This window comes from Jaculus jaculus, chromosome 8, assembly GCF_020740685.1.
Source record: "Jaculus jaculus isolate mJacJac1 chromosome 8, mJacJac1.mat.Y.cur, whole genome shotgun sequence".
NCBI classification, from domain to species: Eukaryota; Metazoa; Chordata; class Mammalia; order Rodentia; family Dipodidae; genus Jaculus; species Jaculus jaculus.
In genome coordinates, this window is record NC_059109.1 from 105,906,764 (window position 1) to 105,933,400 (window position 26,637).

A 26,637-nucleotide genomic window follows, 5' to 3' on the forward strand; every position below is an offset into this window, starting at 1 on the left:
CCACATCAGCCTTCCCAGAGAGAGTGCCAACTTCTGATTAGTCACTCAAGGGACACTCTCCATACTAATGAGACCCTTTTAGCTACTTGAGTCTGTGCCTTGAGTTTTCAGGATATTTTCAATTCTTGCTTTACTACAAAACCATTACTCAGAATTCTTTGAGTCTGAAGTACATTATTTGGAATTAAGAGAGGAGAACCCCATTGTGTCCCATCAGAGCACAGGTGTGAAAGAGAAGTTTGGCTTCCATGACAGTTGCAGATGAACCTGGTGCCACAAGAGTCTCTCTCACAAGGATCTGCTGCCTCAGGACTTGACTATGTAGATTACCTGAACATTTTCTCATTAAGTTGATATTTGTATGTTAGATCTCATGTGCAAACATATATTGAGATGTATTTGGGATTCTGAAACAGCTCAGCACTAAAAAAGCAAAATCACCCCATTGCTTATCTGTATGTACATGCATGTTCTGTAGACTATCATTAAAGCTTCACAGCAACCTAATGAAGAAACCCAGCTGAAGTATTAGACTATATTTCCCTAAGAGAAACAATTTGATCTAAACAAAGAACCTGTTGGTTGTAAATTAGAACTTGTGAACCATGATGCTTTCCAGTAGGCTAAGAAAACTTAGTTCATGGACTGAGTTGGCTTTATTTTGATTCCTCACCATTTAACTTCCCCTCACTTTAGTTACAAGATGTGTAAAAGTTTTAAAATCTCCAATTTGAAGCATAGGATTAAAAGTTCTGGTAGCCCTGTTGATAGTATCAGAAAAAACTATCATGAATTTACTGCATTGGGCAAACGTTTTCCATATTAACATTGAAATGGTAATTTTATTTACCACTTTTTTATACATTACAGTCTTCCATTGCTATTGGCTTACACCAAACAGAAGGGAACAACTTCAGAGGATCATGACGCATCACATAAGTCTTCTGATAATTCATTACTGTAGAGCATTCTACCCTAGATGGGACAGTCAGACTGACAATTTTTTGATTCCAAGAGGTGATTTACAAACACAGTGTAGTGCTGGGGAGACTACTCAGCAATTCAAGACACTTGCCAGCAAAGCTTGTTGATCCAGGTTTGATTCCCCAGTTCCAATGTAAATCCAGACGCATAAGGTCCACTAGCATCTAGAGTTCAGTTGCAGAGGCAAGAGGCCCTGGGACACCCCTCCTTTCTCTGAAATAAATGAAAGAAAACATTTAAAACAAAGTGTACATTGAACTCATAGTTTTTCTGATTTGTTTCTTAATAGTTTACAGATCATAATTCTTTAAAATAAATTGTGAAATTTATAATCTGAAAGGGCCTTATCCAAAAATTTTATTTAAAGGTGGCACTTGAAAGCTTATATATGTAGGTAAATATAGGAAAAATACATTTAAATTTAGCATGATACTTGTTTCCTTGATAGTCATATGATAGATAACTGGACTTGAAGCTTCTATTTAATTTTATAATGAATACATAGCATTTAGTAACTGATTATTATTACATCATCTTTTACATAACTAGAAGCACAGAAGCACAAGTTGTATCACTAGAACATGATAAAATATCCAGACCTTCACTTATTTCTTAGCTATGTGGGTAATTAATTTGGTTTATATATTTTTAATTATTCAATTTAGACATGGCCAATGATAATCTTTAATTATCTCTAATGTAATGTGATTATACAACTAAAGTTATCAAATTTGCTGTACTCCATAGTAATAGTGAAAATGCTTAAATTCTTTGGCAGATTTAGGAACTAAGCCCATGACAACCTGTACTCTAGGCAAACGATCTGTCCTTTAGCTGGACTTCAGGCCTATTTTCATTTGGTTTTGCTGCTTCATGTAAGATGCAACAGTAAATTCTTTACTTATGGAAAAAGTGTTACTCTAAAGTGCTTTGCCACTTAACAAATGAGGAGCAATAGGAATTATAATTCAATTATGCCACTAAATAAAGAACAAATGCATGGTGGGCATAATCCAGCAAAATGTAGAATATAGAATATTGATTCATCCTTCTAGAGATTATTTTTCTTGACAAAGAGAGATATTGTAGTGGAAAAGGAAGGTTAAAAAGGAAGTTTTGATGGTTAATTTTGAATCTTGATGAGTAAAACTGAGAACTTTAGTTGGATTTAGTATGTATGTGTTCCAACCAAAGACATGAATATTGCTCATGCAGGGGGTAATTCTTACTTCCATTCCACTGAGAGCCAGGCTGGAGGCACAAGCACAGGAAGGATTGTCATTTAAAAAAACAAAAAAGACAAGTATAGGCTGGAGGGGTGGCTAAGCAATTATGGCATTTGCTTGCAAAGCCAAAGGACTCAGGTACAATTCTCCGGGACTATGTTAGCCATATGCACAATGGGGCTCACACATATGGGGTTTCTTTGCAGCAGACAAAGTCCCTCGTATATCCATTCTGTCTCTCTTTCCCTAACTATTTCTGTCAAATAAGTAAAACATTAAAAAAAAGACAAATATGTATACATATGTGCATCTGCCCAAGTACTTTATTTATTATCTATTTATTTGAGAAAGAGGGAGAAAGAGGCAGTGAAAGAGAATGGGCCCTCTTAGAATGACCCCCAAACGCGTGCGCCCCCTTGGGTGCAGGTACTGCATTGCATGCTTGTGTCATCTGCCTCACAGGCATTCTTAGGATTCGCAGGCAAGTGCCTTAACCGCTAAGCCATCTCTCCAGCCCTCAAGTACTTTATAAATACATAACATTCTCCACTGTTACAGAGTCACAACTGATTTCAGTCTGTAAAAACCCAAGACCCCAGATTGGATTTCTCGCACTACGATGATGGTGACGAGATAATGATGATAACATACGGAAGCCTGTTCGGCTGTACAAACTCCAACTCTGCATAGTCTTAGGAGAAAAACACTAATTTAAAACAGAACAAAACTCTCTCTGTGTCCAACTTCCACCACTTATTGGAAGAAAAACCCAAGAAACAGTAAGGAGGCCAGTGGTTTCAACCTGTCTGTGAAGACTCACACCAGATCCCTGTACTACAGTCAGAACCAGACTCCCAATTTCTGGACCAGATTTCCAGCAACTCACTAAAAGCCCTTCTCCCAGGGCAGATGCAAAGGCTCCTTGAAAAACAGGAAAGATCCTGGCATGGTGGTCCACTCCTGTAATCCCTAGCACTTGGGAGGCAGAGGTAGGAGGACTGCCATGAGTTCAAGGCCACCCTGATCTGTCTTTTGATGATAGTGGAGTATTAAAGTCTCCAATTATGATGCTTTTGGTGCTTATTTCTGTTTTGTTGTCAAGAAGGTTTTTTATTTTAATAAACTGTGGTGCACCTGTGTTTGGTACATGTATATTTTTAATTGTGATATCCTCATGTTGGATCATTTCTTTGATGAGTAGGAAGTGGTCTCCTTTGTTCTTTTTGATTGTTTTTGGTTTGAAGTCTATTTTATCAAACATTAAGTAGTAACATGTACTTATTTATTTCCATTTGTTTGGAATATCATTTTCTATCCTTTCACCCTGAGGAGGTGTCTTGTCTTAGTGGTGAGGTGGGTTTCTTGAAGATAGCAGATAGAAAGATCCCATTTTGTTTATCCACCTTTTAACTTGTGTGTTTTGATGGCTGAGTTAAGACTGTTAATGTTATAACTTGAGGTTTTATTTAATCCCTGCCATGATGGGGTGCTTTATGGGATTTGGTGTTTTCTGTTGTTTTGTACTTTTTTGAGCCTGGTCAAATTTTGGTCATTGTGATCTTTTATTTGTAGGATCTTGAAATTGGTTGTTTCCTTAAGTATGCTCTATAGGCTTGGCTTCTTTTCATATAATCATAGAGTGGACTTGTTTTCATGGAACGTTTTCCTTTCACCATCTATTATGAGGGATATGTTTGCTGGTAGAGTATCTTGGGTTGTGAGCCATAGAATTTTTAGACTTTGAAGTGTTCCACTCTAGACCCTTCTGGCTCTTTGGGTTTCCACTGAGAAATCTGAGGTAATTCTGCTGGCATTGCCTTTGTATGTAGTGAGTTGTTTCTCTCCTGCTACTTTTAGCACTCTCTGTTTTCACTGTTAAAAGTTTGAACTATGGTGTGCCTTGGATAGTTTTCCTTTGGTCCTCTCTGCTTGGTGTTCTGTGAGCTTCTTATTTCTAGATGTGACTCTCTTTTGAGATCTTGGGAAATTTTTCTCCAACAATTTTGTTTAATATGTTTTCTGTGTCACTGTTTTGGATTTCCTCTTTTTCTGGTATATCCATGGTCCAGATGTTTGTTGTTTTAGGGTATCCCACACTTTTCTTGTGTTCTGTTTGCATGAATTTTTGAATTTAGCCGAGTTTTTGGCCTCTTGATCAATTTCTTCTGTATTGTGCTCTAGCTCAGAGGGTCTGTCTTCCATATGAGTTAGTGTGAAGTTCTAGAGAGATTTTTTTTTTAATCTCCATTTTATTTTTCTTTTCTGATGTGTTATTTTGCATTGTGTCCATCTCTTTTTTGAGGAAAAATTTCAGTTTGATTTCTGATTCTTTTGATGCTTCTTGGAATTCATTCATGCATTTGATGAAGTCTTCATTAAGCATAATCAACCGGCTATTGAGATCATCCTTTGTTCACTAACCTTTAATTCATTTTTCTCTCTTTTTTTTTTTTTTTGGCTTCTAAGGTTTACCTAAATTAAGTTAAGCCTAGCATCAAAGCTGAGTGTACTAAGAGATGATTCTGCTCAATTTTATTAACGTGATCGTTGGTTTTTTTGATGGCTTGCTTCCAGTTCAACAATTATTTTGATAGTGTACCACTGCTTGTTTGGTTTTTCTCATTGTAAGTATCTATTGTGGGACTAAACATCCTAATGAAGGTCTCTCAGTTTTCTGACTTTTGTTGGTTTTTCATCAGTCTGCCCATCTTGGGTAAACATTTATTTTATTGAGAGGGAAACAACTATTTTTCCTTGAAGGATCTTCAGTGGGTTGTTTTATGCACACACACCTTCCACAGTAGGGGATCCATGAATTCACACCTGGCCTTTACATAGTTGCTATAGATCTGAACTCAGGTCTTTATCTTTGTGCATCAAATACTTCACCCACTGAGTCACCTCTTTAGTTCATCAAAGGCACAATTTTTAATGCAAATGGTTCAAGTATCAGTAGGATAAGTAAGCTAACTAGAAAATATAGTCTTGGATAATGTGGAAAAGGAACTTAAACGTTAATGCAGGATCATTTATAGTTATTCCTTTTAATTTTTTGTATATAATTTTTTCCATTAATACTGCCATATATTTAACCTGATTTGCTAGATTTTTTTCAGCAAATATTTTGAAGCTTTCTCATCAAGTTATATTGCTACAAACTTTTGCTTCTGTTTCCATGAACATAAATGTTGCACGGCTGGTCATCCCTGGAATACCTGAGTTGTGGTAAAGGAACTAAGCACTAGTAGTACTCTTCCCGTGGACATGGTCCGTTACGTGAAACTTGCCTTGACGATGGCCTTTGATCTTTCCTCTAGTGTTCCTTGATGAAGATTTATAGTCCTTTGGAATCTTTTCTACTCTACAAAAAGGCATTCTTATGACATAGGCAGAAATTAACACTGGGACAAAGGGATGTATATTTCACATAGTGTTTACAAAACAATTCCTTATTCAGTGTAAGCAATTCTGAGGAAGACAGGAAGGATAAATCCCATGTGTAATGATTCTGTAGGAGGTATATGAGCTTATTACCCCAGAAGATTCCATTCCCCCAGTACTGGAGATGAATGTCAGGAACTCAAATATTGTGGGCAAGTTTTTTTTTTTTTTTTTTTTCATGGAGCTATCTCCACAGCCATGTTTTTTTTTTTTAATTTTTATTAACATTTTCCATGATTATAAAATATATCCCATGGTAATTCCCTCCCTCCCCACCCCCACACTTTCCTATTTGAAATTCCATTCTCCATCATATTACCTCCCCATTACAATCATTGTAATTACATATATACAATATCAACCTATTAAGATTCCTCCTCCCTTCCTTTCTCTACCCTTATGTCTCCTTTTTAACTTACTGGCCTCTGCTACTAAGTATATTCATTCTCACGCAGAAGCCCAGTCATCTGTAGCTAGGATCCACATATGAGAGAGAACATGTGGCGCTTGGCTTTCTGGGTCTGGGTTACCTGACTTAGTATAATACTTTCCAGGTCCATCCATTTTTCTGCAAATTACATAACTTCATTTTTCTTTACCGCTGAGTAGAACTCCATTGTATAAATGTGCCACCTCTTCATTATCCACTCATCTGTTGAGGGACATCTAGGCTGGTTCCATTTCCCAGATATTATAAATTGAGCAGCAATAAACATGGTTGAGCACATACTTCTAAGGAAATGAGATGAGTCCTTTGGATATATGCCTAGGAGTGCTATAGCTGGGTCATATGGTAGATCAATCTCTAGCTGTTTTAGGAACCTCCACACTGTTTTCCACAATGGCTGGACCAGATTGCATTCCCACCAGCAGTGCAGAAGGGGTCCTTTTTTTCCACATCCCTGCCAACATTTATGATCATTTGTTTTCATGATGGTGGCCAATCTGACAGGAGTGACATGGAATCTCAATGTAGTTTTAATCTGCATTTCCCTGATGACTAGTGGCGTAGAACATTTTTTTAGATGCTTATATGCCATTTGTATTTCTTCCTTTGAGAATGCTCTATTTAGCTCCATAGCCCATTTTTTGATTGGCTTGTTTGATTCCTTATTATTTAACTTTTTGAGTTCTTTGTATATCCTAGATATTAATCCTCTATCAGATATATAGCTGGCGAAGATTTTTTCCCATTCTGTAGGTTGCCTCTTTGCTTTTTTCACTGTGTCCTTTGCGGTGCAAAAGCTTTGTAATTTCATTAGGTCCCAGTGGTTAATCTGTGGTTTTATTGCCTGAGCAATTGGGGTTGTATTCAGAAAGTCTTTGCCAAGACCAATATGTTGAAGGGTTTCCCCTACTTTTTCCTCTAGCAGTCTCAGAGATTCCGGTCTGATGTTAAGGTCTTTAATCCATTTGGACTTAATTCTTGTGAATGGCGAGAGAGAAGAATCTATTTTCATCCTTCTGCAGATATATATCCAGTTTTCAAAACACCATTTGCTGAAGAGGCTGTCTCTTCTCCAATGAGTATTTTTGGCATTTTTATCGAATATCAGGTGGCTATAGCTACTTGGGCTTACATCTGGGTCCTCTATTCTGTTCCACTGATCTACATGTCTGTTTTTGTGCCAGTACCATGCTGTTTTTGTTACTATGGCTCTGTAGTATAGGTTAAAATCAGGTATGGTAATACCACCAGCCTCTTTTTTCTTGCTCAGTATTATTTTAGATATTCGAGGTTTGTTGTGACTCCAAATGAATTTTTGGATTGTTTTTTCTATTTCCATGAAGAAAGCCTTTGGAATTTTGATAGGGATTGCATTAAATGTGTAGATTGCTTTAAGTAAGATTGCCATTTTCACAATATTGATTCTTCCAATCAGGAACAAGGGATGTTTCTCCACTTTCTAGTGTCTTCTGCAATTTCTTGCTTGAGTGTTTTAAAGTTCTCATTGTATAGATTCTTTACTTCCTTGGTTAGGTTTATTCCAAGGTACTTTATTTTTTTTTTTGATGCAATTGTGAATGGGAGTGATTCTCTGATTTCATCCTCTATGTGTTTGTTGTTAGCATATATGAAGGCTACTGATTTCTGTGTATTTATTTTGTATCCTGCTGCATTGCTGTAGGTTTTGATCAGCTCTAACAGCTTGCTAGTAGAGTCTTTAGGGTCCTTTATGTATAGAATCATGTCATCTGCAAATAATGATAACTTGATTTCTTCCTTTCCAATTTGTATCCCTTTTATGTGTGTCTCTTGCCTTATTGCTATGGCTAAGACTTCCAAAACTATATTAAATAGAAGTGGGGACAGTGGACACCCTTGTCTTGTTCCTGATTTTAGTGGAAAAGCTCCCAGATTTTCCCCATTTAGTAATATGTTGGCTGTAGGCTTGTCATAAATAGCCTTTATTATATTGAGATATGTTCCTTCTATTCCCAGTCAATGTAGGACATTTATCATGAAGGGATATTGGATTTTGTCAAATGCTTTCTCTGCCTCTAATGAGATGATCATGTGATTTTTGTCCTTCAAACCGTTAATGTAATGTATTACATTTATAGATTTGCGTATGTTGAACCATCCCTGCATCTCTGGGATAAAGCCTACTTGGTCAGGGTGAATGATCTTTTTGATATACTCTTGTATTCTGTTTGCCAATATTTTGTTGAGAATTTTTGCATCTAGGTTCATGAGGGAGATTGGTCTGTAATTTTCTTTTTTTGTTCTATCTTTGCCTGGTTTTGGTATCAGGGTGATGCTGGCCTCATAGAAGGAGTTTGGTAGAATCCCTTCTTTTTCTATTTCCTGGAAAAGCTTAAGAAGCAATGGTGTTAGCTCTTCCTTAAAAGTCTGGTAAAATTCAGCAGTGAATCCATCTGGGCCTGGGCTTTTTTTAGTTGGGAGATTATTGATAACTTTTCGGATCTCCATGTTTGTTATAGGTCTATTTAAGTGATTAATCTCATTTTAATTTAGGTAGGTCATATAGATCAAGGAAATCATCCATTTCTTTCAGATTTTCATACTTTGTGGAGTATATGCTTTTATAGTATGTCCCTATGATTTTTTTTTCTAATTTTTTATTTATTTATTTGAGAGCGACAGACACAGAGAGAAAGACAGATAGAGGAAGAGAGAGAGAATGGGCGCGCCAGGGCTTCCAGCCACTGCAAACGAACTCCAGACGCGTGCGCCCCCTTGTGCATCTGGCTAACGTGGGACCTGGGGAACCGAGCCTCGAACCGGGGTCCTTAGGCTTCACAGGCAAGCGCTTAACCACTAAGCCATCTCTCCAGCCCTCCCTTTGATTTTTTGAATTTCTCTAGAATCTGTTGTGATGTTACCTTGTTCATCTCTGATTTTATTAATTTGTGTCTCTTCTCTTTTTTGGTCAGATTTGCTAAGGGTTTATCAATCTTGCTTATCATTTCAAAGAACCAACTCTTTGTTTCATTAATTCTTTGGATTGATCTTTTTGTTTCTATATCATTAATTTCTGCCCTTATCTTTATTATTTCTTCCTGTCTACTGAATTTTGGTTTGCCTTGTTCTTCTTTTTCCAATGCTTTAAGGCGAAGCATTAGGTAGTTTACTTGCGACCTTTCTAATTTCTTAATTTTGGCACTCAAGGCTATGAATTTACCTCTTAGAAGTGCCTTCATTGTGTCCCAGAGATTTTGGTATGTTGTGTTCTCATTATCATTTGACTCTATAAATTTTTTGATTTCCTTTTTGATTTCTTCATTGACCCATTCATCATTTAGTAGTGTATTGTTTAGTTTCCATGATTTTGTGTATGCTCTATAGCCTTTCTTGCTACTGATTTGTAGTTTAATTCCATTGTGGTCAGATAGAATGCAAGGAATTATTTCAATTTTCCTGAATTTGTTAAGATTTGCTTTGTGTCTTAATATATGGTCTATTTTAGAGAATGTTCCATGTGCTGCTGAAAAGAATGTATATTCTGCAGCCTTTGGATGAAATATCCTGTATATATCTGTTAAGTCCATTCCTTCTATGACCTCATTTAGTCCAGATGCCTCTCTGTTTATTCTTTCCCGGGTTGACCAGTCAGTTGATGAGAGTGGGGTGTTAAAGTCACCCACCACCACTGTGTTTGGTGTTATCTGTGACCTTAGTTCTAATAGTGTTTGTTTGACGAATTTGGGAGCCCCCATGTTAGGTGCATATTTGTTTAGGATTGTAATGTCCTCCTGTTGGAGTGTGCCCTTAATCAATATAAAGCGACCTTCCTTATCATTCTTGACTAACGTTGGACTAAAGTCTACCCTGTCTGATATTAGGATAGCAACCCCTGCTTGTTTTCTAGGCCCATTTGCTTGAAACACTGTTTTCCAAACTTTCACCCTAAGATAATGTCTATCCTTTGTAGAAAGGTGAGTTTCTTGGAGACAACAAATTGTAGGATCCTGCTTTTTAACCCAGTCTGCAATTCTTTGTCTTTTCGTTGGGGCATTGAGGCCGTTGATATTAAGAGATATTATTGAAAGGTGTGTATTTATGTTTGCCATTTTTTGGTGTGTATGTGTGTTTCTGGTTCTACCTGTGCTCTCTTCTGTTAACTAGTATTTGAGTATTACTTGTTTTTTCTATGTTCCTTATATGTGTGCTTTTCCTTTTCTTCAGCATGGAGGATTCTATCAAGTATTTTCTGTAGAGCTGGTTTTGTCTTCAAATACTCCTTTAACCTGCTTTTGTCATGGAATGTCTTTATTTCTCTATCTATTTGAATGGATAACTTTGCAGGATAAAGTAACCTTGGTTGACAGTTGTTATCTTTCAGAACTTGGAATATATCACTCCAAGCCCTTCTGGCTTTAAAAGTTTGTGTTGAATAATCTGCTGTAATCCTGATGGGCTTGCTTTTGTAGGTAACTTGATTTTTCTCTCTAACTGCTTTCAATATTTTTTCTTTGGTGTGTGTGTTTAGACGTTTGATTATAATATGGCGAGGAGAGGTTCTTTCTGGATTTTGTCTGGCTGGGGTTCTAAAGGCTTCCTGTATCTGTATTGGCACCTCTTTCCCAATTTGGGGGAAATTTTCTTCTGTGATTTTGTTGAAGATGCCTATTATGCTTCTGGAGTGGATTTCTTCTCCTTCTACTATGCCCTGAATTCTTATATTGGATCTTTTCATAGTGTCCCGAATATCTTGAAATTCCCACTCATACTTTTTTATAAGTTTGTCTTTCTCTTTGTTGGACTGCATTAGGTCTGCCACCTGGTCTTCTAGCTTAGATATTCTGTCCTCTCCCTCATCCATCCTACTGGTGAGATTTTCTACAGAGTTTTTTATTTCATTATCTGTGTTCTTCATTGCTAGTAATTTGGACTGATTTTTCTTTATTGTTTCTATTTCCTTATTTATGTCTTGTATTGCCTTCTTTATTTCATTAAATTGGTGTCCTGCATCTTCTTTGATTCCTTTGATTTCCTCTTTGATTTCTTCTTTGATTGTTTTGATGTGTTCTTTGACCTCTTTGAACATATTTATAATCATTCTTTTGAACTCTTTCTCAGGCATTTCCTCTAACTCTTTCTCACTGGAGGACATTTCTGATGCATTAATACTTTTAGGATTTATATCGTCTTGCTTTTTAGTGTTTCTTGTGTTATAATGTATATATTTTTGCATCTTGGATTAAGTTAATGCTTGGATTTTCTAGCTAGCTGTGTATTCTTAGCTGTATCAATTGATTTGATGTAATATATTTTCAGGGTAGGACCTTAAGGTGTTAGGTGTGGCTCTTAAGACTCTCAGAGTATCTACAAAGATGTTCTTAGGGGTTGAGTTTCCCTGCTATAGGAGTATTCAAGCAGGCTGAGTGGAATAAAATACAGGTAGATTCTAAAATTTAACTAAACACTGTACACATTCTATCAAAAACAGGCCCGAGTATGTATGCAAGAATAGTTATTATAACGACCAGATCCTCTACCAACAAAGAGGTTAAGATTTCTGGTCTGTTGAGGGATCCAATCAGCTTGCAACCAAGCGAGACCCTTCCCTGGTGCAATCCCAGTTACCTTGGATGATTTTGGTGTCAGTCAAGTTGCTGCCTGGGTCGTCGGGCTGCTGTTCTGATTTCTGGAGCTGGGCACTTGCTTTTCCTGCGGGGCAAACCGAGCTGCTGCTGCTGCCTCTGCTGGTGCTGTAGCTGCCACTGCTGGAGCCACCACTGCTGCTGAAGCTGCTGCTGCTGTGTCCACTGCCGCTGCTCCCCCTGAAGCTGCTGCTGCTGAGTCTGCCGCTGCTGCCACTCCTGGGTCTGCTGCTGCTGGGGCTGCTGTTACCGGTGCCGGAGCCACTGATGTTGCTGCCCAACTCTGCTCCTGCTTGGGTCCCGCTGTCGGCTCAAGTTGGCGTGGCCGGGTCCCGGGAAGCTGCTCTGTTCGCCGGAGCTGGGCTCAGGCGGTGGGGGAGGGGAGGGAGCCGCAGCTGCTCTGGTTCTCTCGCTGCTCCAAGCGTTCTTCTACCTCGCGGTTTGCTCCTCCGTTGCTCGCTACCACTCTCCCCTCACGTTTCCAGAGTTGCGGAGAGCGCGGTGTGAGGGGAAACTCCCGCACCTGGCTTTGCCTGTGGCTGGAGCCGAGCCTGGCGGCTTTCTGGTGCGCCGTGGCCACGGCGGTTGGCCGAGCTGCCGGAGCCGCTTTTCCCGCCTGTGCAGGCACTGGATGCTCTGGAACTCTTCTACTTCTCTGCTGCCGCTTCAATTTCCTATACACCTCACTTTTTAGTAAAAGTGTGTATTTTGCAGAGTTTTTTTGGTATTGTCCACCTTATGTTGGCCAGAGGGTGATGCCCACCCTCTGCTCACGTCATCATTTCCCTGCCATCGTGGACTGACCCCTCGAGTCTATGAGCCAAAATAAACTCCTTTTATCCCAAAAGCTGCTCTTGGTTGGGAGATTTCTACCAGCAATGTGAACCTGACAAACAGCTACCTTGCCTTAGTCTCTATCAATTACATCTTCATCTTAGTTTTGACAAGACTTTAATTGTGTTGTAATGCTTATTGTAATTTGTATGGCTCCTAAATGGGTAAATTTTTAACTAACTGAAATTTTAAATGAAGTTCATTTAAAGTAAAATTTAAAAGTAGGTCCCTCCTGTCTTCACTTAAAGGACACATGGCTAAGATGGCAGTGCTGGTGGCAGTCTTTCAACAGCAAACACCAAGAATATATCAGTTACATTGTTCCCAGGCCCAGCCTCATGTAAAACTAAACATTGCCCCTATTTCCCCTGGTGACACAGAAGGATGCTTCACGTTCAGCGCTAATTTCATTCATAGCAAACATCCTCTTGCGTATCTAAAATGTCCTGACTGTGGCAGACTACAGCAATTATGTTATTTGGAGAGTTGATAGAAAAAACTTTCAAAGTATTCTTTTCCCACTGCAAGATTTTTGTGTAGTGTTTGTCTATTTTATGTTCTATTCACAGGAAAATGACACAAACTGAACTAAAATAAATGAATATCATCTGATTATAACTGGGCACTATGTTTATTAAAGTTTCCATATTTTTTAAAATAATTATTCATTTGCAAGGAGAAAGGGAGAGAATGAGAATGGGAGCACCGGGACCATGAGCCACTGTAAACGCACTCCAGAAATCTGCACCAATTTGTGCATCTGGTATTATGTGGGTACTGGGGAACTAAGCCTGGATATTTAGACTTTGAAGGCAAGCATCTTAATTGCTGAGCCATCTCTCTAGCCCCAAGTTTCTTCCCTTCCTTCCTTTCTTTTCTTTCTTTCTTTTTTTTTTTTTTTCCGTTTTCAAGGTAGGGTTTCACTCTAGCTCAGGCTCACCTGAAATTCATATAATTTCAGGGTGTCCTTGAAATCCGGCCAATCCTCCTACCTCTGCCTACTGAGTGTTTGGATTATAGGTGTGCACCACCACGCCCAGCTCCACGATTCTATTTTAATCAGCACATTGAGTTTCCTTTTTGATGTTCTGTTCATTATTCTATATTGCGCATAAAAGTAGCACAAGGCAATGTGTAACTCAGTCTTGACCTTAGTCCTCAGCTGCCAATAGCAAATTGACAGTTTTTTAGAATAAATTGCTGCCAAATACATTTAAAGTCAAAATATTAAGACTGTTCAGTATATAAAATGGAATATACAATGTACTTGGTATTCTGAGCTTAATTTCATATGTTTCTGAACAACAAGAGGATCAGGTGTAAACATTTCAGCATCACTAAGTATGAACGCTGTATTCACAAAGAGAATGGACGTTCCATACTTCTGTAACTGGTTAAGCACACTTTGAATATAAAAGTACATTTTAATCTATACTAAATAATTTTAAAAAGGTAGCCATGAGACAATAAAAAAGTTCTAGGACAATATTTTCCATAAATTAGAAAACATTAAAAGATGATCATTTTAATTATTTTAGATGAATTCAAGAGTAGTTCGTTTAACGCTAGTATATTCAATATAAACCAGTTAGAGTTAGCATGCACATTAGAAAGAAATCATAACTCTAGGTAAATGAAGCCCCCATTGATATAACTAAGTGTACATTTCAAAGAAATTTTAGGACAGGAATTGGCTAAGTGCACATGAATATAGAAAAGGATTATAATAAAAGGAAGGGGGAAACAATGAGTAACCTCTATCATTTAAAAATATCTATCACTATAATAGAAAATAAAGCATAACATGTTTGCTGATCACCATTGTAAGGGTGATGGTAGCTTTTAACTCCTAAGATAAGTATATCACATCACTAAAAGTAGCAACAATAACATTCAACGTAATATACACCAAAGGGTTGAGGAGTGAGCTCAAAGATGTGCATTTGATGCCCAGAATCCAAATACCACTCTCCAGTGAGGAATGCTTGTTTTCTTGGTAGTGGGAAGGAAGAAACCAGCAAACCCCAAGGGCTCACTGCACAGCACATGTAGTTTAAGTGGTCCTCCCAGGCCCACGACACACCCTGTCTCTACAATGGTGAAGGGTGTTCGGGAGAAAGGACACCTGAGGTTATCCTCTGGCTCTCACACGTATGTCTCCACACATGCACTAGCACACACAAGAACACACACATATGCACATACATACACTAAATTGATATGATTAGGTATATCTAAATATCCCTCACCAAGCAATATCTTTTATTATAGTCAGTGGCAAGTGACCCGGAAGGAGAATTGAATATTTAAATGATAAAGATATCACGGCTGGAAATATGGATTAGGTTATGTGAGTTGAAGACTTGGAGCTTGTGAAGCCTTGAGAGGAGTTGCAAATAGAAACAGAAAAGGACTAAAGTGAACATCAGTGAGTGCCACATTTAGAGTTGAAATGAGGCTGGTTGGAAAGAGAGGAGCAAGTTGTCACTGTTGGAATGGCAACTGACAGAAAAGCAGGACAAGAACTTCCAACATGTTCTAGAAAATGCTCAAAATTGACATTGGTATTACAGAATTGAAAATAAGATTTTAGTTTAAATTTGGTCCTAAGTGACAAAAGAGATGTGTTGTAGATAAGAGCATAAAGGAGAGAATATTTACTATTCTTCAAGGTAAGGTCAGATATATGATTAAAAAATATCAAGAGAGAATGAAAGCTCATGTTTTTTAAAAAATATTTTATTTTTATTTATTTATCTGAGAAAAAGAAAGATTGAAGGAGAGAGAGCGAGACAGAAAGACAGAGAGAAAGCAATCATGGGTGCACATGATCTTCTAGTCACTGCAAACAAACTACAGACACATGTGCCACATTGTGTATCTGGCTTTCATGGGTCCTGGGTAATCCAACTAGGGTCCTTTCGCTTTGCAGGTAAACACCTTAATTGCTAAGCTTTCTCTCCAGTCCAAAGATCGTGATTCTATGTATAAGAGCAAAGGCTTGAGCTGGAGAGACAACACAGCACTTAAGGCACTTACCTCCAAAGCATAATGACTGAGATTCAATGCCTCAGCACCCATGTAAAGCCAGATACAGTGGTACATGCATCTATAGTTTGTTTACAGTGGCTGGAGGTCCTGGTGCACCAATATTCTCCTCTCTCCCCCCCCTTCTGTCTCTCTCTCTCTGCAAATAAAAAGTGTGTGTGTGTGTGTGTGTGTGTGTGTGTGTATGTATATATATATATTTTTGCAAAGGCTTGAATTTACAGTAAAGGACAGTAGAAAATGACACTTTTACTCTTGGAAAAAATCGTTACTGTAAATGTCAGGATTCTCTCTTTTCTAAGTCAGTTGATAAAATAAAATATAATAGGAATCTTATGGCCCCTTTTTTAGTTTTTAGGAAAATATGATTACATTAATCTGATGTAGCTACTGCTGTTAATGAAAATGTTGCTATTTTATCTATATACAATAAAATGCAAATTAAGCCATGGTAAAATTCTTAAATGACATCCATGAAACATAGTTTATATATGTTTAACAATGTCTATTCTAAGAAACACAAATATGTAAATCTAAGTAAGTACATTTTTTTCAGAAAAAGTCATTGGGTTTCAATTGTGTCCCTATAGATATACATAGGTAAGGTGTCTAAATTAATTATGAACTCATGAACAACAATATTGTTAAAAGTGGCTCCACTACTGAGAAACCTCACGTCCCTCCCTCAGCCATCATTAGCTGCCAGGAGCTTACCTGGGAGGTGTGGGGACTCATGATTCCTTGCCCCATCACAGATGTGTTGACAGGCTGAATTTTGTGCAGGAAACCATAGCTCTTTAAGTTCATGAGCATAATTGCCATGTATTACCCAGAAAGCAGTATATTTCACAGGCCTCTTCCCCATGTCCCTGTTTACATTCTGTCCACCCCTCCTCTGCGAGCTTCCCTGAGCCATGGAGGAATTAATTTAAATGTCCTGTTTGAAGCTGAGAACCCAGGACTCAGCACTTCTGCCAATTATGCATCTCTGCTTCAACTACTGCCAACTGTCAGAAACTGCTGTGCTCAAAGCTTCAAGCAGCGTTAACTTGTGGGTACAAATATGGATATTTATTAGGCAGTTTCACATTACCGCAATAGTAGGTTCCTCCTTAGGGCTTAAATCCCTAGCCACAGGCTTTACAGTCCTAAATTCCATCCTGGAGAGCAAGCCTTAACCCTTTGAGAAAGTGGTTCATTACTCCCACAATATTCCTGTCACTCTATCAACAGAGGGCATGACTTGCCTGGAAGACTTGGTGTAGAATCCCCAGGGGCCAAACTGAGTCAGAGTGTTGCCTTATTTTCTCCAAGAGCAGCTTCCATAGAACCTTCAGCTCAAAAGAACATTAGCTGGCAGAGAGGAAATTCCAGGTGAGCTGCTCTACATATAGGAAAAAAAGTGTGTTTTTTTGGCAATAAGAAGTTAACATTTATCCTCAAATTTCATTCTGTCATTTTTTCTTACTGCTGTATAGAATTCCATTGTGTAGATGTAGTTATCCATTCTTCTAGTGATGGACATCAGGGTTGATTCCAGCTCTTAGCTATTATGAATTGAGCTGCTACAAACATGGTTGAGCAAATCTCTCTGGCCTGTGGTTTGAAGGTTTTAGGGTAGATGCCCAGTAAGGGAACAACTGGGTCTGTTGGTATCTCTATAGTCAGCTTTTTCAGGAGTCTCCATATTGCTTTCCAAAATGGTTGAAACTGGAACAGATCATTCTCAGTGAACTTACCCAATCACAGAAAAAAAAAAAAAAATTGCCACATAGTCTCACTCATCTACAGGACCTAACCTGAATTGACCCAAGATATCTTACATACCCAGCAAGCATCTCATGGACTAGACACTAGGATGGATGGGGAGGGTGGGAAGGGCATCGAAAGGGGTGGGAAACACAAATCTAGACCCAAATGGCAATCGTACCATATAATTCAACTTCCTAAAAGGCACAGCAAATGGCTGAACCTTCACCATGCCCTTATACGAAACTCCTGAACTACAAGACACTGGAGAGGGTAGGATCAAGGCTAACCTTAATCTTCTACATCTCCCCTCCCTCCCTATCCCTCCCCCCCCCTCTCTCTCTTCTCTCTAACTCTTGTATGTTAGTTATCTTTTTCCTCATCTTCTTAGTGGGCACTGACTTGTAACTCCCAGTACCAGCATGGGGTTATCTTCCACATTGAGCTTTTGATCAGAGAAACCTACAAGGTTTCCTAAAAAACAGAGAGATTTCTGTCAGAGTACTTGATGACCCACCTAATGTTAGTGGTAAGACCCTACTGCTGAACACCATATGCAGTTGACACATAAAATGGAATTGCATGGAAGCTAGAGGAGAGTCAGTTGCCAGACAGCGTGTCTAGTGCCAGAAGGTGCTAAATGGGCAACTGGGGGAAAATGACCAATATCTGTCTAAGCAACTCATGGTCTAACCTACTTAGCAGAAAATAACCCGTTGTGATGCCCACACAAGTGCAAGAGTGGCACACAGCCATGGTGGGGAACCAACTGCTCTTGATTTGACTAACTGATCCCCTCAGTGTTATGGGACCCATAGCTGGATCTGGGAAACAAGTCAGAACCATATCCAAATATAAGCCCACTCTCCAATATCAAGCTACCATCAATCATGGGCTACAAGAGGGCCTACACCTATTAAATTCTCTATAAAAAAGTAAGGGTTATCCCATTTGTCCTGGTGCTAACTTACTCTCTGTTGGAGAATCTGCTTCTCTTTTTCAGATAGATGTAGATCCTAAGGAGAGAGACACCCCATCATACCTCAAAAGGGCCATGGCTGAAATTAAGAAAACTTGTTGAAACAAGCAAGGGTGCTGTTTTCCTGATGAACTGGATACCAGCACAAGGGGGAAGGAGACCAACACAGAGAAAAATCAACTCCTACCAAATCAGAGAACCAGAGCCCGAGAGGTCCCCAACACCTCATCACTGAAGCAGTCCAAAAATGAACCCAATATGGCTCACCGAAATTTTGCGGAAGAGGGGGCGGAAAGAATGTCAGTGCCACATGTTGGGTCATGATATGCAGAGACATTTATCATACCCATAACTGTGGGCTAACTCCACAATGCATGACCCATGTACCTCAACAAGGAGGAGCCAATGGGGAGGGGGTAGGTCACAGATGAGCCTAATAATGGTACCAAACTGACTGTATTTGCTGAATACAAAACTAATTAATTAAAAAAAAAAGAAATCTTTACCAGTGCAGTGATTCTCCCGCCTCAGCCTCCTCAGTGCTGGGACGGAAGGCATGAGCCACTATATCCAGCTACACTGCACTTTAAGGACATAAAGCTATAGTCATGCTACGGGTGATCAGTGTATGGTTAGGGCTTTAGGAAGTAATAAACCACCCTAATGATGCTGGTGGCAGCAGGTTTAATTAATGTTTTTAAAAGACAGCTGAGGAAGATGGATGGTGAAGACAGAAAGTGCCTAACTCTCAAATCTCGGGAAAGTGAGTCTTCAATCTACTCCCTGGTGCCCATACTGGTGAAGAAGCCCAGAAGCTAAGACTATAGTCAAGGAAGAGGGAGTCACATTGAAAAGTCCCTCCTGTCCTTTGGCATGTGAGCATAGAGCACCTGCTGGCCCAAGCACTGGCACATCAGAAGAAAGTTTCTGGCCAATGGACATGTGAATTTAAATACAAGCAATGTAAGCAGGAGAAAGACTGGAGATTGGAGGGAAAGGTTATTATACAATGGGCAGAAAGAGGCTGACAGTAACAATTGGGTTCAGCTGGGACCAGTGACAGACCACCTAGGATCAGGAGCGAGCTTGCGGTTGCTTGCCAAAGACTATTCCCATGTCATAATTTCTGTGCAAAACTCCTTGGTCTTTCCCAGTGCTTGCTTGGCATGTCTATAAGGACAAAAGCCCTTACTCTTCCTTATATCCTCTATTGCCTTAAGTTTAACTGTTCAAGGGACTTTTTATGCTTTCCTTTATGATTGTTTTTGTTTTTTCAATTTAAAACTTGTTTTCTTCCTACCATTTGGTTATGGATTCCCACATGTTCTCACTCCATCAAATACCTTCTGCTCCTGACAATTTTTTGGCATATTTTTAAAATTAGGAATATACTTTGTATGGATACATCATGCGTTGGTACCATCATTGCTCTCCTCCCTGCCCCCAATCTGCTGAGGGTCCACCTCAGTTTGGTTGCTAGTGTTCCCATGGTTTTGTGGGTTGTGTGTTGTGAGGGCAGAAGTCAGTCTTTGGGGGGGGACAATGACTCTGGGTATGCCCTCCCAACCTGTGGCTCTTACAATCTTTCCCACTCCTCCTCTGCAAAATTCTCTGAGCTGTGGCAGGTGTGTTTTAAATCTACTTCAGTGTTAAGCTCTCGGGAGCTTCTGGGTTTCTGTTTGGTATGTGTTGGTAGGTGTTGAATATCCTCAGTATCCGTTTCCTTCACCCTGGCTCTGACTGTCAGGGTCGCCATGGAAGCAGCCCTCTTGCTCATCTCACCAAATCCTCTGTGGTTTCACCTGGGCCTTGGCTGAAGTGTAAAGAGTGGTTTATCTGCTCAGGTCCTGGCACTTTGTTAACCACAGAAAGATGCGTGCCAGTGTCACCTAGCAGTCTGCATTGGCCACAACCAAGATGGCTATAGTCATGTTCAGCTACATCCACATACAAACACCCTTAGCGACACCACTGGGATAGTTCATCAAACGGGACGTGTTCCGTGACTAGCCCCTCTCTTAGGAGTGAAACCTAGGCATGTGCTGGTTGTCAACAAATTAACCTACCTCTGCAACCTCAGCTAACCTTTCTGTAGATCTGAAACCTTTTGATAACTGACTTACAAAATTAAGCATTTTATCCCATGATATCAAATTATCATGTGATTATGGAGGCTACACACATGGCTGATATCAGTTTACATGGCTTGAAAATTCCAGCCAGCCAAGAAGCACACAGTATAGTTTCATGCTAACAAAACGATGTGGCACACAGCTAGACCTTATAATACATGCTGGCCAGAGTGACAGTTACAAATGCAGACAGACAGAAGCCAAGTGAGCATAATTCTTAAAGGACTGAGCTGATGGATGCAGTTTGATCTGAAAAGGCGAGCAGTCTCACTGTTGGGGGTGGGCACTCAGTACCCTGGCCTGGGTCTGGTTTATGTCCTTGGCATGCCCTTGTTTGACTGTGGTTTCTTGCTGCTGCACTAATGAGTGCGTTGCATGGAGCTTCCCAGGGGTACGTGGATTAATGAAATTTGTGTGTCTGCTATCTCACACACCCCTCTGCCTTTTAACAACAGCTGCATAGAAGGGTGCTTGTGTTCAGGATCATGTGAGCTTGTGGCTACATCTGCAAGAGAAACAGAAGCAAGCATTATGCCACCAATATAATGATATACAGGAGCAGATGTTGGGTGCTCACTTGGCCAAGTCCTGGCCTATGAGCCTATAACATACTGTAGAGCTATGTAGATAGCCTCACAGGGGGACATCAAAGGTCCACTCCCAGCCTTCCCAAGTAAAAGCCAACTGACGTTTTGATTCTGAGGTGCAATGGAAGTGCAGACATTAAGTCTGGGACATGATATAAGTTCCTAATTCATGAGTCAAGTGGCCGATGGTGTTAGGTATGTCTGGTGCTGCAGATACAGTGGTGGTGGAACTATTCAGTTCTCAGTAGTCCGCAATCATTCTCCAGGAGCCATTAGCTTCTGTACAGGCCATGCCAGGGCGTTGAATGGGCTGTGGGCTGGCCTGATGATACCTGCTTTTGCCAGTTTCTGAATGCAGCCCCAGTCTCTGCATGTCCTCCTGATGATCAACACTGCTTTCACAGTCACCACTTATGAGCCCCACACCACCCTTTTCACAATTCATACACATGGAGGTGGAAGTCCCCCCCCCCCACTGTGGTAACTTGTAACCCTTGCAGGACATCCACCCCCACAACGTACTCAGCTATGAGGGGCACAGAGCACAGCAACAGTGTGAGTCATTCCCAAAGTCAGAGAGACTTGCCTGGCCATGTTCTGCTGTCCGCTGTCCCCCATATCCTTTATAGCAACCATCATCCACTGAATGTGGAAAGATCTCCAAAGATATGGGTAGTGTCCATGCCTGCGACACAAGTGCAATTAACCCCTGGGCATTCAGTGGGGTCTAAGTAATGGCCAATTCCACTTGAGGCTCCAGTCACCCAGGTTCCTCACAGTCTGGATGCCTTGAGTGGTATCCTAGTTGGAAAGGTAGTCAGCAGGCCATATCGCTGTTTGGGGGATAATTTCTTCTATAAGGCCAACAGCACATGCCAGGGATGACCATCCAATTTTGTTTGATTTGAGTCCAGGGGCCAATAGGACAAATGGTAAACTGCCTGTGAGTCACTTTTGTCAGCTCACCTTCCTGACTTGGGGGAATTTAGTTTCTGACTTTCCAGTTTTCTTCCCCTGGGCCACACAGTTCTGTTGGCTGCACCTGCTTGTCTTGTCATCTGCCTCCAACATCTCCCAGGGGCCAGTGCTACGGCCATTACATGAGGTCAGCGTAGGATTCTGGGAGAACTGCAACAGTGCAAATATACCAGGGGATGAGATGCTCAAATCTTATCCTTTATCCAAGATGTAAACATTCCCTCATCTGGGTTCTTATAATTCAGCCAAAATATCATTGGACACATGGGCATCTCCTCAATCACCTGCACCAAGTCCAGGAAGGTGGCCCATTTGCTGACCCGTTCTGGCTTTTCTCAGTCATTGTCCCATGCTATCTGTGAAGCTGACACCAGCCAGTTGCCATTTCTTTGGGGGCTAGCTATGTATTGTCAGCGCCGTCATTCCACACAATTCCTGCAACTCCATACATGTGCCGTATACATGGGCTGCAGCGTGACCTGGGTCCTCAGGTTTGTCTCAGAACCTGTTCCTCCACCTCCGACATCTGGTGTATGGCTGGACATACCTGGCATGCCAGAGGGAGTAGAGGGTTACGCCGACTGACCGTAGGGTTGCTTCCTCCAAGTCTTCTGAGGGTGGCTCTCGTAACTGCTACTCGGCTGCGGCCATACTTATTCAAGTTCCAGCTCCACTGCTTCAGGTACATGCAGCTGTTCTCATAATTCTTGTCCATCCTGTTGGATTTACTTCAGTACAGACAGAAATAGCCATGCCACCCATCAGGCCATCTCCTGGTAGGCTTGGGGAATGCCTGCCTCTAATTTTTCCAGTGCTTTTTTTTTTTTAACTTCTGATGGATTGGGACTAATTGCACCCCAATTCTCAGGAGGAGCCCAGGACATCAAGTAGGCTGAAATTGGACACCACCATGCAGTTGGCAGCTGTGGTGGTTTGATTCAGGTGTCCCCCATAAACTTAGGTGTTCTGAATGCTAGGTTCCCAGCTGATGGATATTTGGGAATTAATGCCTCCTGGAGGGAGTGTATTGTTGGGGGTGGGCTTATAGGCTTTATAGCCAGTTTCCCCATCCCAGTGTTTGGCACACCTTCCTGTTGCTGTGGTCCATCTTATGTTGGCCAGGGGGTGATGTCCACCCTCTGCTCATGCCATCGTTTTCCCCTGCCATCGTGGAGCTTCCCCTCGAGCCTGTAAGCCAAAATGAAACTCTTTTTTCCAGAAGCTGCTCTTGGTTGGGTGATTTCTACCAGCAATGTGAACCGGACTGCAACAGTAAAGTGGTACCAGGAGTGGGGTTGCTGCTAGACCACTGACTATGTGGCTTTGGCCTTTTGGAGCTGATTTTCAAGAGGACTGTGGGAGGATTTGAAACCTTGGCCTAAGAGATGCCTTGCAGTGCTGTAAGTACAGCTTAATGGACTATTCTGGTCTGAGCTCTAAGACCTGAATGCAGTAAGAACTATGGACTGTGAGGTTTGGCTTATGAGGGTGAGAAAGAGCTGTGCCTGGACTGGGCTAGCAGTTTGTGTGAGAAGCTTGCTCTTGTGCCCATGTCTGAGAAGTTGTGCAGGTTTGCTTTGCGTAGGAATGAACTGGTGTGTGCAGAGGGATATGGCACAGAAAGGAAAATCTTTGGGTGAACTGCTGCCCGTTCAGCTGCAACTGAGAGATTACAACCTTTGAGACTGGGCTAGCTGACCTGCGCTAGGGCAACAAGAAGAATGTCAACTCTTTTGAAGGTGTCTGAGTGCTCAAGGAGTGTCCTGTTCTTCAAAGTCTGCTTTAATCCCCCCTGGATTAACAAATTGGCACCCTACCTGGTATTGTGGAGTATAAGAAATGCTGGAAAGAGGGTCATTGAGTTTGCAACACGGTCTTGTGTTTTGGAAATGGCCATGGGCAGTGTGAAGCGGGTTTACTGGTTGCCTGCATAGAGACCCCATGGGGCCATGAGGATGAACCGTGGCTTGCAGTGGAGACCCAGTGGAGATGTCAGGACCATGAGATGGCTGCCGAGGAGCTGCCGGCCCCGATGAAGTTTTCCAGGACTGTGAGTAGCCTAGCTGGAGGGGCGGAATTGGAATGCCAGAGACTTGCTGCTGGTTAGAATTATCGGATTTGAAGATTTGTCACTGGTTTGAGTTGCTGGACTTGAAGCTACAGAGTTTGATGTTTGCCCTGGTTGTTTTAAATCTTGTATTGGTTGAATGTTTTTTTGCTATGCCCAATGCCATCTATTGCAGTGTGAATATTTATTCTGTGCCATTCTGGGTTTTTTGAGGTTATATTTTGGTATTATGGCTCAGTTAAAAGATCTTGAACTATGGGGATGTATGAACATCATTGAGATTGATAAAAACTATGGGGACTTTTAAAGTCAGACTGAATGCATTGTATTTTACATCATGTATGGATATCAGTTTATGGGGGCCAGGGGCGGAATGTGGTGGTTTGATTCAGGTGTCCCCCATAAACTTAGGTGTTCTGAATGCTAGGTTCCCAGCTGATGGATATTTGGGAATTAATGCCTCCTGGAGGGAGTGTATTGTTGGGGGTGGGCTTATAGGCTTTATAGCCAGTTTCCCCATCCCAGTGCTTGGCACACCTTCCTGTTGCTGTGGTCCATCTTATGTTGGCCAGGGGGTGATGTCCACCCTCTGCTCATGCCATCGTTTTCCCCTGCCATCGTGGAGCTTCCCCTCGAGCCTATAAGCCAAAATAAAACTCTTTTTCCCAGAAGCTGCTCTTGGTTGGGTGATTTCTACCAGCAATGCGAACCGGACTGCAACAGCAGCCATATGTCCGATGTGAGATCCCCACCGAAGATGTCGTGGAGCTGTCCAGTGATGCCTTTGAGTCCCCCAGGTGCCTATGGGGACATCCTCACATGTGCTCTGTTAGGAAACTCATTGATTCACCAAATTGGGACTTTGGGCAATCTTGCATGGTGTATTGTCTAAGCCCTATCTGGCCTGAAAAGACCTGTTTGCACCTCCCTGGGAAAAATTTATAAGCCAGTGTCAAAAATTAAGATGAAGGATGAGTTATAGAAAATGCTAATCATAGAATCCAAGGGGAGAGGCCACAGAGTACTTTCTATTGGTCTACTTGTAAATTTCCATCAGCACAATACTGGAACAAAAACAACCCAAATACCTACCAGCAAGGGATGTGATAAGAAAATCAGGACATTTCTGTTGTGGTTTATTTTCTGTGGTGGTTGGAATGTGTGAATGTGAAGTGTTGTCGAGCCTCATGCTCAATCCCCAGTCGGCAGTGTCTGAGAGGTGGATCACTATTGCAGGTCGTGCGCCCCTTACGGACGGACCCTAGGGTTAGTCCAGCCTGCCCAGGTCAGTAGCCAGCTCACTCTTGTGGTTCCTGTCCTGCTGCAGATGGAAGAAGACGTGGGCTGGTTGCCTGCTCTGCCATGCTTTCTCCCCCATGATGAAACTTCCCCTCAAACTGTAAGCCTGAAGTAAGTAAGCTGCTTCTAGTTAGGTGTTCTGGCCCACTAACGAGGCGGTAACTGCTACATTCCCTAGCAATGGAGATGTAAAAACTAAATGTATATGTAGAAATGAAGATTAATCTCAAAACCATGGGGCTGGAGAGATGGTTCAGCAATTAAGGTGCATGCTTGCAAAGCCTGACAACCTAGGCTCAATTCCCCAGTACCCACGTAAAGCCAGATGCACCAAGGCACATGTATCTGGAGTTTGTTTGCAGTGACTGGAGGCCCTGGCACACCCATTCCCTCTCTGTGTCTCTCTTCTCTCCATGTGTTTTTGCATGAAAATAAAAAAAAATATTTAAAAAAAGCACAGTATCATGCATACTAAAGAAGTGAATTTCAGAATAACACATACAAGCCATTTAAACCCACAAATGTAACAAGCATAATTGTGACTATAATGGTGTTTTTTCCTTCAATTCTCACAATTGATTTTACAACAGCATCAGGAGCAACATCTTGGTCTTGCTCAACACATAGCTGTGTGCTGAAGTCTCTTTAGTGTGGATGGTAGTATTAAAGACATCTTTAAGAAAGATGTCACACAGACATGCATACAATGGAGGAGACTGACTCAAAATTATGCCTCAGAAGAGTGTGAGTCACCTTTTACTAGCCTGTCTTTTTATGATTCCTCAAAGTACAAGACCCATTGCAAGTCACTTTTCTTTGGAGACCGAGATACTTTGTGGAGAAAGCATATTATCCTGAAAAGACCTCAATCAATGTGACACTTGTATGTGTACTGAGGTCCATCGGCAGACTGATAAACACAGAAGCTGGAAAATTTAACAAATTTTTAGTCATTAACCCCAGGAGGATGGCCTTGACACTCAAGTGCTGGTTATCATCACTCAGTGGGAAGAGCATTTGTTGCGCAAACACGAGGGCCTGAGACTGCATGTGTGCCATCCTCAGGACCTGCTTACAAAGTGACTCGTGGCCCTCGTGCCTGTATCCCCCAGTCCTGTCTTGTGAGGTACAGAGGCAGGACAGTTGTTGGGGCCCACTAGTCAGCCAGTTAAAAAAACTGCAGCTCTCGGTTCTGAGAGACTTGTCTCTATTAATGTGAAAGGGTGATACGGGAGGTACCAGA

The 26,637-nt window shown here is 41.1% G+C and overlaps 1 protein-coding gene across 1 annotated transcript in view; it reads right to left on the reverse strand.

The window, feature by feature from the left end:
• The window catches only part of LOC123462880 (cystatin 10-like), a 117,847-nt gene extending 95,105 nt beyond the window's left edge, over positions 1-22,742 (reverse strand). The window contains exons 1-2 of the mRNA XM_045157043.1: positions 22,575-22,742; positions 22,016-22,177 (exon numbers count right to left, since the gene is read on the reverse strand). Of these exons, the coding sequence (XP_045012978.1) occupies positions 22,016-22,177; positions 22,575-22,742 (330 nt within the window). The remainder of the gene's footprint in view (positions 1-22,015; positions 22,178-22,574) is intronic.
• Between the last annotated feature and the right edge of the window lie 3,895 nt (positions 22,743-26,637).